Source organism: Aythya marila (genome assembly GCF_965140915.1).
Source record: "Aythya marila genome assembly, chromosome: 1".
Lineage (NCBI taxonomy): Eukaryota > Metazoa > Chordata > Aves > Anseriformes > Anatidae > Aythya > Aythya marila.
In genome coordinates this window covers 158,143,726-158,162,620 of record NC_139042.1, presented here as the reverse complement: position 1 = coordinate 158,162,620, position 18,895 = coordinate 158,143,726, and the positions used below count along the sequence as shown (strand labels likewise).

The 18,895-nt window shown below is 37.3% G+C and overlaps 1 protein-coding gene across 4 annotated transcripts in view; it reads left to right on the top strand.

The window, feature by feature from the left end:
• The window catches only part of ATP2B1 (ATPase plasma membrane Ca2+ transporting 1), a 64,679-nt gene that overhangs the window by 31,304 nt on the left and 14,480 nt on the right, over nucleotides 1–18,895 (top strand). For all 4 annotated transcript variants that reach the window (XM_082751761.1, XM_082751760.1, XM_082751759.1 and 1 more), the window contains exons 3-15: nucleotides 1,771–1,968; nucleotides 2,835–3,089; nucleotides 3,171–3,296; nucleotides 3,655–3,798; nucleotides 6,693–6,731; nucleotides 7,106–7,267; nucleotides 9,556–9,770; nucleotides 10,927–11,169; nucleotides 13,112–13,353; nucleotides 16,126–16,363; nucleotides 17,266–17,445; nucleotides 17,526–17,613; nucleotides 17,860–17,966. In XM_082751761.1, coding sequence (XP_082607887.1) covers nucleotides 1,771–1,968; nucleotides 2,835–3,089; nucleotides 3,171–3,296; nucleotides 3,655–3,798; nucleotides 6,693–6,731; nucleotides 7,106–7,267; nucleotides 9,556–9,770; nucleotides 10,927–11,169; nucleotides 13,112–13,353; nucleotides 16,126–16,363; nucleotides 17,266–17,445; nucleotides 17,526–17,613; nucleotides 17,860–17,966 — 2,237 coding nt within the window. The remainder of the gene's footprint in view (nucleotides 1–1,770; nucleotides 1,969–2,834; nucleotides 3,090–3,170; nucleotides 3,297–3,654; nucleotides 3,799–6,692; nucleotides 6,732–7,105; nucleotides 7,268–9,555; nucleotides 9,771–10,926; nucleotides 11,170–13,111; nucleotides 13,354–16,125; nucleotides 16,364–17,265; nucleotides 17,446–17,525; nucleotides 17,614–17,859; nucleotides 17,967–18,895) is intronic.

Genomic DNA, 18,895 nt, shown 5'->3' with positions numbered 1-18,895 from the left:
TCCTGTGAAGGGAGGAGGGAAATGGTATCACTGACATCATGTAAATCATCTTCCAAACACTGCCATAGTAAACAAAGAAGAGACAAATTGTATCTCTGGTAAAACAGAAATATGGTGCAACCTTTTTGGAATGGCCAAACTGTCCAGGGTTTCTCCAGATACACTCATACAGATTAATTTTGAAAACGGTCTTGCTGTGTCCTCTTAGTTTGAGAGAGAAGGTAAGCAGCTCAAAGCTTGAACTTAAAGAAGCATAGTGTTACAGCTGACCAGTAAAATTGTTCCTGTGTTAAACCTCCAAAGCTGTGAGTTCAAGGTGAACGTTATGATAGAATAAACCTAACTTACTGTATAAACCAAGGACATGTTTAATTCGGTTTGATTTTGAAATGATCCACAAATGATATTTCTGCTTTTCAGTTAGGTGATAACGTAGTAGTTTTTGTATTTAAAACTGAGCTTTGAAGTTCAGTAGTCTTTGCAAAGTATCTTGAAATACCATGTAATGGTTCGGTTGGAAACGTTAAATACTTCACTTAATATGAAAACCAGTTTCATACTTAGCATGTTTTAATCCCTTGTTATTCCTAAGCAACTGGGTAGACAGTTTTCTGAATAGCAGTTCTTCAGGAGTTGTCTTTAAGTAGGTACTGATAATAAGAAAGCTTGGGATGATAGGGTTGAAGTGACTGGAGTTCTGCTCTGAACACATCCAGAAATTTGGCCAAATTGCCTTTAAAAGGAAGCTAGTGGTGGATATTTAAACTTGCTGTGGAGGGTTAGGCAGCTGGAAATTGTTGAAGTAAAGGTGTACTTATTAAAGACCTTGAGTTCATGACCTTGCACTGAATATACTTGGACTTGGTATTCCTTTATTTTTAAGGACTTAGCTAACTGTTGAAACACGTGAAGTGTTTTCTAGTGAATGCCCCTCACTCTTAACCACTGGTGTCCCTTAAGGGCGGTGCAAGAGTTGAGGTAGTGAAGAGAATTCAGAAAGAAATACGCCAACTTAGAAAGAAGGCAGTTGAAAGAAAGGCAGAAGGAAAGCTGAGGTGACAAACCATAAGCACCACTTGCGCGGTGCCCAAGACAGACTCTGTCTGTGTGAGAAGGGATGTCAAGAGACTGAAGCTTCAGAACAGCCATCTGCTGCTGCCCGGGCCGAAGCAGCATTGTTAGGTGGCTCCTCTTTCCTCATTATGCCCAGAGAGCTTTGCCAGACTTTCACAGTGTTTTATATCATAATTAAATAGTACATAATATAAATACTATGGGTGCTGTATTTATCACACAATATTTTATTAATTAGATGCATTGGATTAGAATTAGAATTGTGGGAACATAGGGTGCTGTCTCTGAATATCCAACCCCTACCAGGAGAACCAGAGCTGGCATCACAGCCAGCGGCCATCCCAAATCTGCGTGGTGCTGCTCAGCCTCTACAGCAGTGACTGTGAACAATCTCATCTTGTAAACCTGTTTGCTTTGTACAAGAATGTCTGTTACTGTTACTCTGCTGCCATGCAATGTTGTGTTCAAGTCGGTAGGCCTTAATTTTAATTTATATTGGCAAACTGTGAATTATGAAATATAGCAAGTCTTGTTTAAGGATGATTCTTATGTAATTATACTTGATAGATGTCTCTTCTGTATTGTTTCCAAAAATATGGAGTGGCACTTGACCCTGTGAATGGGGAATATCAACCACTTCTTGCACGAAGGTGAAATGCAAATGAGTGTTGCTAACTTTGTCTTCTTATTAAATAGGTTTAAGTGGAAATCCAGCAGATATAGAAAGGAGAGAAGCAGTTTTTGGGAAGAACTTTATACCTCCTAAAAAGCCAAAAACTTTTCTTCAGTTAGTATGGGAAGCACTACAGGATGTTACACTAATTATATTAGAAATTGCAGCCGTAGTATCCTTGGGCCTTTCTTTTTACCAGCCTCCAGGAGGAAATGAAGCATGTAAGTAAATATTTGAAAAAGTAGTTATCTATCTGTGTTACACTTACGATTTCCATGGTCCAGCATGCTTACACTGTAAATTTGATGTGAGATAAGTCTGGAAATGCAGCCGATTGTTTCTTATTAAGACAACAATGCTAGAATTCTACCTTGACTTAAAAAGGCAAGACTTCCCTGCTCATGATCTGGGCTGATTCTATCCAAAGCAATGATAAGGGTGAAGTGCGAGCAGCAGGTCCTAAGTCCTGTTTTAGATTAGTCAAGCTTCTGTGCAAGCAACTATCTTGGTATCTTTGTCTCAAATACTTAAGCAATTTAGGAATTGTCAGTGCTTTCTCTGGGGAGTCAGCATGTCTTACCTTCTCCTTGATTTGCATTATGACACTGGTAACTTTTCCAGTTTAAGAAACAAAGCTATGTTTATAGTCTGAAACTGAAGGTTAAGGGATCTGGCGTTTGTTAAACTAAACTTACAGTTGTATGTGGTTTGTTAAAAGAAAGATAAAGTAGGAAATGTTGACAAAGCAGAAGGTAGATAACCAGTTGTTCAATCTGGCCATTTTATCAGCCATCATTTAACAAGATAATATGGACCAGGTAACTTCGTATCAATTTCTCTTATGCTCAAGGGAGCAGGGCTGTAAATTCTAGGTGCTTTAACATCATTGAGCTGTTATATCTTTCAGGTTCTATAGCCTCTTTGTGTATTACCATTACTGAAAATGAATATAAAATTGTGACAAAGGCTAGCAAAGAGAATGTTTAGCAATCTCTAGTAGTTTCTTCTGTTTGGGAAAATATTTTTTAGTGAAATAACTATGTAAACTTAAATCTCTAAAAAAATCTCTAAAACTTGTTTTCTACAGTATGTGGGTCAGTAAATGTTGGTGAAGAGGAGGAAGAATCTGAAGCAGGCTGGATTGAAGGAGCAGCAATCCTCCTGTCTGTAGTTTGTGTGGTATTAGTAACAGCTTTCAATGACTGGAGTAAAGAAAAACAGTTTCGGGGATTGCAGAGCCGTATTGAACAAGAACAGAAATTCACGGTCATCAGAGGTGGCCAAGTCATCCAGATACCAGTAGCTGACATAATTGTTGGAGATATTGCACAAGTGAAATACGGTAAACATACTTTTAAAGTTGAAGTTTTATTTTATTTGTAAAGAAGGATTCAAAGTCAACATGCCTAATCATCTTTTGTAGGTGATCTTTTGCCAGCTGATGGTATACTCATTCAAGGAAATGACCTCAAAATTGATGAAAGCTCGCTGACTGGAGAATCCGATCATGTTAAGAAGTCTCTGGACAGGGATCCTATGCTGCTTTCAGGTGTGTAGCATTTGGCAATTCTTGAAGAAAGTGGTTAGTTTTCTATGGGGACTGGTTGTTTTAAATTGCAAGATTAAAATCTAGTGAACTGGACCATATCTAGGCTGGTTCCTAGAAGTATTCTGAAACCGCAACTTCATCAAAACTTGTTTGAAGTGAAGTAACAGTTGAACAACATTTTGTGTGTTTGCCTATGGCTTTGTTTTCCAGATAGCTTTGGCACGTATATTACTATGTTTTAACAGCTCTATATGCATAATCTTATGATTCTGTAAATGTGATGTTTGAGAATGGATTTCCTTTGTGGTCTGCATACAACTGTTTAAGTTTCAGTGGAAAACCTGATGCCTTCTTCCAGGTACACATGTGATGGAAGGCTCTGGGAGGATGGTTGTTACTGCTGTAGGTGTGAACTCTCAGACTGGAATCATCTTTACCTTACTCGGGGCTGGAGGAGATGAAGAAGAGAAGGAGAAAGAAAAAGAGAAGAAGGACAAGAAAAGTAGGCATAATAATCTTAATTTGCTGGAAAACGAGGGGTGAAATCCTAAATATTATTAGATGCAAAAGTGTTTTAGTCATCTGGAGCCAGAAATCTTTAAACGCATTATCTTTCAGTAGGTTTCACAGAAGAAAGGTTCAGTAACCTGAAATGTATACCACTACTAAAAAAAAGTCTTGCCATATGGATTTTTAATTAAATTTCAGATCTTATTGATAAATTAGAGGTTGGAAAGTTTATAACTCTTAGCCACCCTTACTTGAGAAGGCAGTTTAATAATTTATATATGGTAACTTCAAAGTACACTTGTGTCTCATAACAAATACTTGTTTACGGCAAAGAGGTTATCAACAATAAACCAACTTAATGAGCATCTAGTTCTGATTTTGACAGTGTTAGGTCCGGTGAGTTCTTGAATGGAAAAAGTCTTACTTGAAGTGGAAAAGCTTGTATCATTGATAGCACTGAGCTTGTAGGTATCTGAAACGTATATGACCTATAAAGGTGAGCAGGCAGTTGTTTGTGCGAGCCCTTTTCTTCCAGAGCTGAAGATCTGAAAGCTGTACTCAAGACAAAAACCTAATAGTGCTTTCCTGTAAACTTTCTACTTGGAAGAATGAGGACATCGTAACCCAGAGCATTTTAGAGTCTTTCATTGAAGTGTGAAACATGATATCTTTTGTATTTTGAAGCATTTGAGCAGCTAGAATTATAGTCACTTATCTAAGCCATAACCTTTATCCTGCTTAAGAATCAAAGCTCAGAAATGTTAACTGGTAATGTTTTGATGCTAGCATGGCGTGGTCAGGACTGAACTTGATCAGCACTGAATTTTTGTTGAAATTGTTGTGATATTAACTGGATGGGACAGGGTCTGTGAAGGTTCCTCGTGGGAAAATGTACCATTTCACCAAAGGAACAGGAAAAGAGTAATGGGAAGCCATGCAGAAATGTGTTTTGGAATCTGTGGCCTTCAAGTGTCAGTTGTTGGAATGTGTGTGCTCTGTGCAGGGGTTGAGATTGAATTGTGCTTTTTGGCTTGTTGGCCTAACCTACAGACATTTCTAGCCCTTCTAGAAACTTGCTTTGAGTTCAGCATTAGATTCAAGATCAAGTGGGATAGCTTAAAAGTAGAAGCTGACTTGGAAGGAAAAAGAAACAAGCTACTAGATGTACTAGCTACTACAGGAGATATGGTGACAATCAGCTTTTTAAATATTCTCCTAGTATGTAAGCAGAAGTCTTTTTGACAAGTAGTATTTTGGTGTATCCTTGGGCCTGAAAACCTGTTTTACTTTTTCCCTTTGCCTCTTGAGATAAGCAACTTCCTGTTTCCCTTAAGTTATGTGCCTGATAAGATTCTCCTTGGTAAAATTCAGGTTAAACTAAATTAGCTTCTCTGAACGTTAAGGAGATTAAAGTGGCTATTTTTAGTTGTCTGTATATGCCGTGGTTCAGAGTGAAAGCATATGTATATGTATATGCAGAGAGTTAGAAGTAACTCAAGTGTAGAACTTAGTTATCATCTCCTACAAGAACAAGGAAAGAACAAATACTAAATTAGCAGATAATGATGACTTCTTAAGAAGTCTGAAGTGACATCTTCTGGAGAAGATTAACGTACTTTTTATTTTCTCCTCAGCTGTTCTGAGGATGCTTGGGGGAAAAATTTTATATGTATTAAATCAGACTGTGTCTACAGTAATAGTGCATTGGAGGTATTAAATGTCATGCAAGACAGACTGCTTGACAACTTGATTTTCTTCTAGCTAAGTTCTGTTCTGAATTTTTCTAGCTGTCATATACTTCGGTCTACATACTCTTAAGGCAGAAGATAAAATGAAATAGCAATGAGACTGAAAAAACTGTTTTGTTCTATGTTCTTCCATTTTGTTCTTTAATTTCAAGATATTGCTAGTAGTAATTATAGCTTAGCTTTAGCTTTCTTTAGGTAGGAGAAAAGCTGTCAGTTTGTCTTTTGCCTAGATAATATCTAAACCTCCTTACCTGAAAACCCAATCAAAAAAGAAAAGGTAGTGACCTTATAATAAGCTACATGTGATGCATAGTTTTAGTTGCATTTACTGTTCAATTCATAAATTTCATTCATGAATTTGTTTCATTATTCTATTGTCCTTCTTCCTGATCTTTTTCTGATCTCCATTTCTGAACAGAGGTAGGAATGAAATTTTGTCAGGAACGTAAAATATTCTCCTTGTGCTTTAATGTTGGTATGTTGCCAACAGATTATGTTCATGCTTGCGTAAATAGGGTTAGCATAGATCCAGTAATCCAGCGCTGTGCCTCCATTAAGCTTTGGTGTGGATTTATAAATATTTTATATTACAGTAACTTCTGCAATGTTGTGCAAAAGCACTGACTCCGGAAGTGGAATCTGATCTTACTGTTCATTACAGTAGTCAGGTACAGTTGACAGTGCTGAAAGAACAGAGCAAGGCTGAGGCCACCAGAATCTCTTTAGTGTTACAAATCTCTTTCTCAGAAAAGGTTTAAAAATCTTTCCTCACTACCTGCTTCAACTAAATACACTCCCATAGGACAGCTGTCTGGCCAGGCAAGGCCTTCTGCTGTGTTTCTATTTACTTGTTTATAAATGTCTATATCAGTAATTTGTGCAAATTTGACTATGGTAGGATAATACTACAGCAGTCTTGTATGGGAAAAGTGAAGTCCAAAAGAGTGATTAAGTTGCTTTTGTGAGTTAATTAAGACTTTAAGGGTAAGTTATGTCAGCCTTCTGTCTCCCAGGTTGTTTTACACTTTCTGAAATGCAATCACTTGTCTCAACAGATATTATTGTATCTGTTATATAAACCTTAACACTGAGTTGGACTCTGCACAGCCAATTTAAAACAACTTTCCCTCTTTGACAGGTAAAAAACAAGATGGAGCTGTTGAGAACCGTAACAAAGGTAAATGCAGTTTCTATGGTGCTTTCTCTTAAGTCCTTATTTTCTGAGTGTATACAATGAATACATACTTTACTATGAAAATGCTTATTGTGTCCTGATATTCAAAGTAATTAATGCTAAACATAGCGTAAGTGAATCTTCCAAAAACAAATGCTTAAATGAACTTGGCAGTCTTAAGTAAACATAACTGAAGTCTCCTTCTCTAGTATCTAGATATCTTTGTTTAAATATTCAAGGATAGTATGGCGTCTCTGGGTAAGAGGTACTACACAATACTTATGTTCAGCTGGGCCTGATATGTAACCAAGCTTTGTAAGTACTATTGATTTCAGGGACTCCAGAATGGCTAAATTTTATTTGCTTCTAACTTCAAGCTAAAGCCCAGGATGGTGCAGCCATGGAAATGCAACCACTGAAGAGCGAGGATGGTGTGGATGGAGATGAGAAAGACAAGAAGAGAGCAAATTTGCCAAAGAAAGAAAAATCTGTTCTCCAAGGCAAACTTACAAAGCTAGCTGTTCAGATTGGCAAAGCAGGTATGCCTTACCACTGTCCTCTTTTTGCTGATGTCACACTTCTGAATAAAGTAGCAACATGCATAGTTCATGAGGAGATAAGCTAGTCAAGGTTAGCTGCTGAAGTATAAAACTCCAATGCATGTAAGTGTACTGATGGCTTCTGAGACCGCATAATGTTGGTGACCTTTTTAATTTTGTCTTTATCTAAATATATTCAAGCTTTAAAGTATAAGCTCATAGGACAGACAATTCCAACTTCATAACATTGGACAACTGTTATAAGAGATGTTTTTAGGTAAACATAGCTTTTAGTGATGCACATAGAGAAAAACAAGTTGACATAAGTCTGTGGAAAATGTGGTAGAGATGACTAGACTATCGCTGGTATTTCAAAAGGCTTAGGAATTTCCACTTAGCACATACTTCACTGCTAAGTAATAAAAATTTTATTGACTTGCTGCTATCCTTTAGTTTCTGTTACTTTTCTTTCAGCTGGTTCATCAAATATTTGATAAACTGTTGCTTATAAAAGATAAGCTAAAATAGCTCAGGGTGAATTTTAGGCTTTGTTGTCTAGTATGTAGAAGTTTAATTTCAGGATTTATTCTGGTGCATGTGAACCTAATGAGGTTCAACATGTCTAAGAGCAAGGTGCTGCACATGGGTTGGGGCAATCCCAGGCATGAGTACAGACTGGGAGAACACACTGAGAGCAGCCCTGCAGAGAAGGACTTGGGGGCTCTGGTGGATGGAAAGCTTGACATGAGCCAGCAGTGCGTGCTTGCAGCCCAGAAGGCCAACTGCATCCTGGGCTGTATCACCAGAGGAGTGGCCAGAAGGTCAAGGGAGGTGATTGTCCCCCTCTACTCTGCCCTCATGAGGCCCCCATGGGAGTGCTGAGTCCAGGTCTGGGGCCCCCTACACCAGAAAGATGTTGATGTGTTAGAATGGGTCTGCAGAAGGGTCACAAAGATGATCAGGGGCATAGAGCACTCTCCTATGAAGAAAGGCTTAGATAGCTGGGGCTGTTCAGCTTGGAGAAGAAAGAGCTCCAAAGAGACTTTATTGCAGCTTTTCAGTACTTAAAGGAGGCTTATAGAAAAAGTTGACAGCAACTTTTTGCTCAGTCAGATAATGACAGGACAAGGGGGAAGGGTTTTAAAATAAAAGAGGGAGATTTAGATCTGAGGTTAGGAGGAAATTTTTCACTCAGAAGGTGGTGAGGCACAGGCTGCCCAGAGAAGCTGTGGATGCCCCATCCCTGGAGGTGTTCAAGGCCAGGCTGGACGGGGCCCTTGCCAACCTGGTCTGGTGGGGGTGGTCTTTAAGGTCTCTTCCAACCTAACCCATTCTATGAGTTGCTGAGTTGTTGAAAGAGTTAAGTTAAAAGCAACTTCTGGAAGTCCTGTAGTCCAGCCCACAGCTCAAAAGAGCAATTTAAAGCATCTATGTCATAAGATAGCTATGGAGCAAAGAACAATTAAAAATTTTTAGCTTTAGCACTTCATAGTTTGTATAGCAATGATAATTTTTCATTGAAAGCCGAATAAAACTTCCATAATGTTTAGTGTAATACATTATTCTTCTCAAATAACTTCTTGATGTTACTTTGTTTTTGAAAGAGCTCTCTTCCTTTTTTTGTAGCCGTTAACCTATTCTAATTCCCCACATACCCTTAATGCTCATCAACTTCATGCATGCATTTTCTGTCCTGTTTCTCAGGGGTGGTGCACACACTGACATATTTGTATATAAAAAGCTGACACTTCTGTGATTTCTGTTGCTTTATTTCATCCAGGTCCATTTTTTCCTCCATTTTGCTGGGGTGTCTTAAATGTGCCACAGAGCTTGTTAGCATTAGTTTGAAGTTTTCTTCCCAATTATTCCTATTTCACTGAACACTGCTTGCCTGCTATATTTAATTCCAGCTTTAGCAGGAAGTAAGGTATGAACAGTTACCCAGTTACCATCTCTCTCTGCTGAGTAAGTTATCAGTATAGCCATGGAAGGCCTATTGAGCTCCTTCAATTATTTTGCTGCTTAGTCAATTTACTTTGCATACGGGTCTCTACTGTTCATAATTAGATCTACGCTTTTCAATCAAGTGAAAAGAAAAACAAGATTTTAGAGGCTTTTAAGTGAAATTCATGAGGAAATACTTGCGCTGAAAGTTGGTATCTCTCTGAGAACTACCTCTGAACTGTAACTTCTGCAAAGGCAGGAGTATTTGCACTTAGCCTGAATCTGTATGGTCAAATATTTTAAAAAAATAAATTCTAAAAACTGTTTGTTCTCTTTTTAAAAAGGTTTGTTGATGTCTGCAATCACGGTCATTATCCTTGTGTTGTATTTCGTAATTGATACCTTCTGGGTTCAGAAGCGTCCTTGGCTTGCTGAATGTACACCAATTTATATTCAGTACTTTGTGAAGTTCTTCATTATTGGAGTTACAGTCCTGGTGGTGGCAGTACCAGAAGGTCTTCCACTTGCAGTCACTATATCGCTGGCTTATTCTGTTAAGGTAAGTGGATAGATAGGGAGCAGATTTGAGAGATAGGTGGGTGTAGTCATCAGCTGTGAAATCTCACTTAAGATATGCTGCATCAGGTACACCCAACAGACTGAGGAGAAACTTGCTTTTCTTGCTTCACTGAACTGCGTAAGAAGTCTTTCGCAGTATTTTTCTTAACCTCCAAATGTACTAACATGAATGCTGAGCAGTGATGGCCTGTTGTTGCCAACTAATGATAAGTGCTTTTAGCTGTTAACATTCTAGCATTAGCATGTTAGAGTTGGATAAGTTAGTTTGTTATTTACAAATTCTTATGTCAACTTGTACTTATACCTCACCAGCATGTTAAGCAACAACTGCAAAAGCTTCCCGATTGAGTCTCCTTGAGGGGTGAATATTGTAGAAAATAAGCTGTATAATAAATGGCTACCTGTTTTTTTTTTTTTTTTTTTTTTTTTAACATTTATTACTGCTTCAGCAAGCTGGGCCTGGTTATTGATCAGAAAATCTCATTGTGGAGACAATAACTATGTAGGATGTGTTCTAAAATTGAGTAATATAAAGTACTAATTACTCGTGTCTTTGTAATTGTGTTACTTGAAATTACTCTGCACCTTAAAGGTTAAAACACTCCCCAAACCTGTTAAGTAAAGATATTTAAGCAATGCTATACCTGTGAAACTTCTGTAGTCCTCACTCTCTTAGCTGAAAAATTAGGCTCTTAGTTTGTATGTAATGTGAAGTTTGACACTAACATCCTTGAAAATGTCATATGACATTAAAAGTCTGTGGCATAATTTAAATGTTCCTTCTAATAAGCAAAAAACAACAGATTTGAGCCAGTGAACAGAGCCTCCCTTGGAAAATATATTTTAATATTCTATTGGTAATGCTCAGTCTGTACCTCTAATATATTTCTAAATATAAACATAAAATACTTCCTTGTAAGTCTGTGACTAGTATCAGTCAGTCTGCCATGCAGATGTGGAAGAATGGTTCCTGTGTTTAGGAACCTTGTTCAAAATGGAGGGGAATCCTTACAGCAGCCATCCGGATAAAGCTGAGTGTGTTCTGCAACTGCTCTCTGAGTCTGGACACCGTAAGTGAAAATTTCTGAAACATGAACTGATAGTTAAGGATAACTGAACTGCTTTTATTTCTGTAGAAAATGATGAAGGATAACAACTTGGTGAGACATCTGGATGCATGTGAAACAATGGGTAATGCAACAGCTATTTGCTCAGATAAAACAGGAACATTGACCATGAACAGGATGACAGTGGTCCAAGCCTACATCAATGAAAAACATTACAAAAAAATTCCAGAACCAGAAGCTATTCCAGAGAAGATTATGGGTTACCTTGTCACAGGGATTTCTGTTAATTGTGCTTATACTTCCAAAATACTGGTAAGTAGATTTTTTTTCTGACTAAATAACTAAACATCTTCCTCAAAACATGAAAAGTGATGCCCACATGATAGTCAGTAATTAAATGTTTGTGGCAGAAAGCCGTGTAAAGTGTATTGTACGCAGGGTGAATAGCTCAACAGTTCATTTGAGGCTGAACTTCAAAAATGGTTTTCTGCTGATGATTCAAAGATACAATCTCAGGAAACTAATTTCCTTGTAAGTTCATAAGTGTGTCTAAATTTGTTTTTATAAGGAGGGCAGTTTACCATATTTGGAGAACAAATAGTTTGATTTGGGAGCTACTTCAAAGCAGACATGTAAGGGTAGCATAAGCTTATGTAGAAAGTAACGCAAAAATGCAAGTACGGATGATGCAGTTAATGGATTTTTTTCAGATACTATTAATGCAAATTTGTAGGCTTTGGAATTGTAACACCTTTCCTCATAGCTTGAGATGTCCAAAATATTTTGGAATAAACAGAATAATGGACTGTTATGCATTACAGGGACTCAAATAATACTGTTACTGTCTCTTCACAAATTCCTCTGATACATAGACAATACTCAAATCTCCCTTGTGTGCATCATATTTTCTGCAACACCAGAAAACACTTCAGCTTCCATGCTGAAGTCATTCCAACATGTTACATAATTTAGTTTGTTTCAAGGCAATAAAAATACTAAGTAGGTTTTATTTTTTTTTTTAAATAATTACACTTCAAGACTTAGTGGAGAATTCTCCACTAGGAATGCTTTATACTTGAACAGAAGTAAAACCATGTGACAAAAGTCACTTTTCAGCCTATAAAGATGGTAACTCCACAAGAATTTTTCTTGCTAGCAGTACGCAAGGGGATACATCAATATAACAAGCACCTACTTCTCTGAAATGAGGCTGAAATACTCATCAGTTGTAGCATGTGGAAAGTTTCACAGTCTCATTCTTAAAGAACCTTTTATAGGAAGAAAAGTAGCTGTTTGTAAGCTCACCCAGTCCCTTAGTCGGGTATTGCAGTCCATTCGTATTTGTGGCCTATTGCTGGACTTGCCCCAAGTATGCTCATCGTTCTTGTTCTGGGGAGCATGTTAAACTGAACAATTTAGGAACGTGAGTTTTTAGTACTGTCAAAATACAAGATCTTGCAGATCTGAACAATGAAAATGGATCACTGCCTTATGATTAATGTAGTTGTGATATAGTTATTTGAGGCCTGTCAGGCTAAGTACTTCAGCCTTTTTCGCTACAAACTACAATGCAATGTTATAGCTCTATAAGCTCAGAAATATCTTAAGAAAAATACTCCTTGTAGCACTAGTCTGTGCGTATCCCACATTACTGAGATAAAAACTTGTTCTGGTATAAAAGGGCTGGATGCTGAAAAGAGTTCAGAAACAAGTTAAATAGGCCATGGCCTGGAAAATGGAACTTGTAGTGAGATTTAAGAAGCTTAAAGACTTAGTTTCTCCAATAGAAGGCTAACAGGTGATTTGATTTTATTCTAAGACATTGAGTAAGAGCTGTTACAAGAGAGGACACTTTAATTTAGCAGAAATAGTGGCATTTAGTATGTTTTAATCAGTTTCCTTAAACTTATCTATGTGTTTATTTTGCAAAACAATTATTCAGGGATCTACTACACACAAGTGATCCAGGCAGATATTTCAAGCAATGGGAAACTCTAAAAAGAAAGGTCATCTCTGGATTTGATACAAACTTCATGGTGATTTTTGAGCCTAAGAAATAGATTGCAGAAGTCACTTATAAAGGTCAGCAGTATGATCTTGTGACTTACGAATTTATAGATTAATTGTTGCAAGAATGAAACCTCTGCATCCCAGAGCTAATCTTGGACTTAACCTTCCTTGTTTTCTAAATGCTGTACTCCAGTGGTTCATAAGTTAACCTCCTCATCAGTGAAGGTTCTTGTTCTTCTTGCAGCCTCCTGAGAAAGAAGGCGGCCTACCACGTCATGTTGGAAATAAAACTGAATGTGCCTTGCTGGGATTGCTCTTGGATTTAAAACGTGATTATCAGGATGTAAGAAATGAGATACCAGAAGAGAAGTTGCACAAAGTGTACACCTTCAACTCTGTTAGAAAATCTATGAGTACTGTGTTAAAAAACTCTGATGGCAGTTTCCGGATATTCAGTAAAGGTGCCTCTGAGATAGTTCTTAAAAAGTAAGAACAACTACTATTGTACTTTGGCACTTCTAATTTGGCTAAATGTTGTGATAGGCTAAGAGTCTGTAAACTGCTAAACAACATTATGCCATAGACTGCAAATCATTTCTGTAGCTCTGTTCGTGAACAAATGCAACAGTCCTGTACCCCTGGGATAGCTCCCTGGCTTCTCTCTCTCAGTTATTTGACTTTATACAGTGAGGTGGGCTGGTAGCATTTGGGTTACTTTAATTCTAGCCCACTAAAAAATGTAAAGCAGAAGTACAGCTGGTCATTTTTAATTTTAACATGTAAAATCTGCACAGATAAAGGAAAGTGTTTGATTAGCACTATTCTCTAGTTACTAAACCATTTTAGTTTTAAGTTGGTAAAAATACTCACCCATGTTCCAGGAAAGTCCTGACAGCTGATCCACTTAAAATCTGGGTAGGATTTGTGACTTTGCAAAAGTGATCACTTTAAGGTCACTTTGAGATTGAGAAGAGTGTGTAAATTTGTGCCAAAGTTGATTACTTTAACAGAAGATTGAACTTTACCAAGAGTTTTTTTTTTTTTCCTAATCTGACAAAGCAAGTTGTTTCCTTATGCATCTGTAGAGGCTTTTTGTTCTAGCGATTAGACTATTAGTGAGCAATGTATCACCATTGGGACAAACCTTAAAGTGTGAAAAGGCTGTGGTAACTCCTAACTCCTAACCAGGTGAGGAGAGAAGGCATGCATGCATCCTGTAGTCTAGAAACAGCAGTTGTAGCCGGTCTGTTTTCAGTCTTAACTTCATACTATTTGTGTGAGCGTAGCACGTAAGATTGCGTTCTTTAGTTCAGCTTAATTTTTTGCTTGCTGCCAGCCCCCAAAATCACTGCTTAGGGATGTACTAATACACTAAAGAGAAAAGATGAATTTTTTCCTTCTTCATCAATTTAGTACTGACAACAAAAAGTCAGTCTTTCAGGGACTTCAGTTCCTTTTGATACAGAATATAGATTTAGATGTGAATTACTATATAGCTAAATTTTAAACCAGTCTTCATCAGTGAGTAACTGCCTGTTTTTGCCTTACTTCTACCTTGTTGAGTAACCAAACTGTAGATGCTAGAACTCATTCAGTCCGATTCCTGTGGTCCATTTAGGTTCACAATTGAGATATAAATAATAATGGTACCTAGGAAAGAACAAGAAAACCTAGACTGATTTAGATACTATTGGTATACTGTAATCCCAAAGCTATTTGAGCAGCACTGTCTAAGAAAGTCTTAGCACCCTAAGCCATTTTCTTTACCTTCTGCCTATGCTGTGCAAGAAGTTAATCACAGAGCTGGTAACGTGGTTTGTCAGCTGTGCTGTTCATTCTTTACTATCACATGTATGACTATTTACAGAAAGTTTAAATAGGGATATATATATAATATGTATTAAAAGATACAAAGAAATCGCTAGTAAGGGTAGAAGAAATGCTGCAAAAAATTTAAAGCAGAACAGTTTTTTCCTCTTGCCTTACAATCATGTCTCGAGTAAATACTTTGAAGTGAGTTTCAATTAAACCTTTACATAAAACTTACTGGTTTCCATGCATTTCCATCTTGGAATGCTTTGAAATCATTACAAGCCCTATGATTAGAGTTAATGCAAGGTATACTTAGTGGTTGCTGACATTAGAACAGATAACCAAAATGAAGGACAGACTTCAAATTTCAGTTTTGATAAATAGCAAGAAGTGTAAAGGAACTGCTTCATCTTTGTTTCCTGGCTGCAGTGGAAACTTTGTATGTATTGCACCTGAGAATTTCCTAAACCACTGGACTAAAATATTTGTATGTAACACTAGTTGTCTGTCAGATCTACCAGATGTTTTTAAAGTGTCAAATTCTTACTTTTTTCAGTGCCACATCAGTACTGATTGGTGAAACAAGTGCTTATGGCATTGAATTATGGCAAAACTTTAGTAAGGATACAGATGAACAAAATTACATTTATTGTTAAATGCACTTGTTACTGTTATATTCGTGGCATCAATATATGCTCTCTATGAAAGCAGTGGCATCTATGGCATGAAGAAATAAACTAAAAGCGTGAGTTAAAATGCTTGAATATGTTATTTCGAATCTAGCCTCTTAAACTTTTCAGTCAGTTTTAAGCATTTGTTTTTAATTTAATGCTCCACATTAAAAACTCTTTGCCAAATAGCCTGAATTTTAAATGTACATTTTGATTTATTTATTTTTTTAGACTAGTAAAGTTTACACCCAATGATAGGATTGGTTCATCATACCATCAGAGTTGGGTTTTAGTGCTGTAAGCTTAGTGCTTAAAGCTGTTGAAGCACCATGTGCATCTTCTGGAAGTTTATTGTACTTCTGCGATGATTGCAGCTGCTAGCAAGGTGGGACAATTTGTTGGGACAATGTGAAACTAGATGAACTGACTCCAACAATGTAAGCACTGCATTGATGTACAGTAGAGAAACGGTTACTTCTAGGAAGCAACTAGTGTCTGTTTCCTCAATTCAGGGGGCATTATTTTCATCCGAGGACAGACAGCCATCTCAGTTAACATTCTGCAGATGGTATGTTTTACAATTAGGAAGAGATTAAGTGCATATGGAGACAATTACCTTAGAGTTGCTGCTATTGTGTATTTTTTTTCTTGTGTGTGAGAGAGTCTAGTGAAAACAAAACTTGTGGAAACTTACTGGAGCTGGCTAACAAGCCATTTTCCACAACAGGCTGAACTTTGGTAAACATCTGATAACTACTTAAACTTTCCTTTTCAGGTGCTTCAAAATACTGAGTGCTAATGGAGAACCAAAGGTATTCAGACCTAGGGACCGAGATGATATCGTAAAAACTGTAATTGAGCCAATGGCTTCTGAAGGTCTCAGAACCATTTGTCTGGCATTCAGAGACTTCCCAGCTGGGGAACCAGAGCCGGAATGGGACAATGAAAACGACATTGTTACTGGTCTGACGTGCATTGCTGTTGTTGGGATTGAAGATCCGGTGAGACCTGAGGTAGGATCACTGAGTGAACTGCAGTGACTATTAAAGCATATCCTGATTCATGCAAAGAGTACAAGAAACTGAATTACTATTGTTTGTCTTAAGAATAGTTAATAGATGAAAATCTAATTTCTTGGGGGGAAAAGTTAATGGAGCTACAAAAGCAGATTAAAACTTCTTAACGTCACTTATGCTGTGTTACTGAAGCTCTGTACAAACTAATGACTTAAGGCGCTTACTAAGCAGTGTGTGTCGGTAGATGGAAGAGCTAGTGGTTTTTTAACCACTAGGAATATTAGGAATATGGGTTAGGATCATATTTAGCCATTGCGTTTGCTGCCAGCTTCTCATGGGAAGGAGGGTTTGTGATCTACGAAGTGAGCGAAGGAGTTCTGCTTGTTGTTGAGGTCCATGGACGGCAGTAATTCTCAACAGTGAATCCTATAATGCTGCATGTAAATGGGACTCCTTTTTGATCCACATTACTGTCACTTAACGTGAGAAGTTACGGGCTGATGAGTATTGTGTGAATTGTATTTTATATTACATAATCATAAATGTAAAGCCAGTATTTGGTAACTTTTAGCTACTACTACACCCTGTAGTGTATTATGGGGTTTGTGTGTGATATTTTTTGAAGACTGCAATAGTTGAAAAATGAAGAGGGTAAATAAACGGGGAGGCAGGGTGGGGGAAAGGCAACAAAACAAAAAAGAACCACCCTTTGCCAGAATAGCCATTTATATGTTTTTCAGGAAAAGAATTAAGGTGACTAAACTTTTTCAAATGTTCCATAACAACAGTATTGATTTTAAAATAAGAATTATCCTTGTTTGAGCTAAAGACAATTCATTCACGTATCTATATTTTTTTTTAGCAACTGTATAGTCTAACTGTCATTTTTTTGCATATAGGTACCAGATGCAATAAAAAAATGTCAGCGTGCAGGCATAACTGTGCGTATGGTCACTGGTGATAACATTAACACTGCTCGTGCTATTGCATTAAAATGTGGTATTCTGAATCCTGGTGAAGACTTCCTGTGTTTGGAGGGCAAAGACTTTAACAGGAGAATACGCAATGAAAAAGGAGAGGTAAGTACACTGACTACTTAAGTTAAATCAGCAGCTCTTTTGTTAAGGCACATAACTGCAAAATATCTATCTTTTTGTAGATAGAGCAAGAGCGAATAGATAAAATCTGGCCAAAGCTTCGTGTTCTTGCAAGATCATCTCCTACTGACAAACACACTCTAGTAAAAGGTAAATAAAAACCATTTGAGCTTCCAAGGAAAGTTCTGTTTATAGAAAGAATAATATAGGTATAGTGGGAAATGCCAATGACTGCCAGCTGATCTATTTACTAAGCGAGGGGGAGTGGGGTAACCAACACAATCACAGACAGTCCTAGTGTTTTTGACTCTGAGGAAGGTAATGGTTTTCTCTTTCAGCTTCAATTTTTTGTTGTCTGTTTTGAACTATTAACACTGAAATGTCATTTTATTTTAGGTATAATTGACAGCACTGTCTTTGATCAGAGGCAAGTTGTAGCAGTAACTGGTGATGGTACCAATGATGGTCCAGCTCTGAAAAAGGCGGATGTTGGATTTGCCATGGTATGACTTCTTTTCCTTCAGTATTTTGAGTACTATTTTGATAAAGCAGTTTATCTAATCACTTGAAAGAAGATTGAATATCCTGGCTTATTTCCTGAGCTAATATGCAACTAAGTTAAGGGTGACTTCTCATGTTTAATACTGACTAGTTTTTCTTGTTTCTCACTCTTCCAACTTAACCATCTTTTTATTTGATTAAAAATGTCTTTGTGGCATTTGCCATTGAATAAAGCATACGCTGCAAAACCCCAGTCATTTGTAAATAAAAACCTTTTTTAAAGCAAAGACTTGTTGCAAAATGTAGCACTAAAATTACTGATACTGAAGATTCCTGCAATCAGTTCTGTTCAGCATATGGCGGAATGACTTTAGCTGGTAAGTAGCGTACTGTGTTGATGTTCAGTAAAGCTTATACATGATATGAAATGAGCTTATTCGTATGTTTTCCATAAAGTGATGCAGAAGAACAGGGAAATTAGGATGAAAGAGAGTCCTAGCTGATGTTTAAAATTACTTTGGAGGCTGTACTATGATATCTCTAGTACAACTGAAATACCAGCATTTTGTGGTAGCCTAGATTCAGACAAATCTGTATTTGTCTGAATGGCTCCTCAGTCTACCCTACTGTCTCAATTTAAATTCTCAAACACTCTTTGATATGGGAGCCAAACCAAGTCTTAAACAGAGCTCATGAAAATTAAGCAGAATGTCTTAGCCTATATTTACCTTGTGTTAAACACTTGTTACAGAGTCCTAAGCAGTCTATGGTGGCTAAGGAAATTGCATTGTCATTTTGCTCTTCCTGGGATGACCTGAAGGAGTTAGGAGACAACACATCAGTTCTCTATCAGATAATAAATGATCTTTAAGAAGACACAAAAATGTTAATACTTGAATGTGTCTCCCAGAGGCAGGGGTTGTAGTGTTTT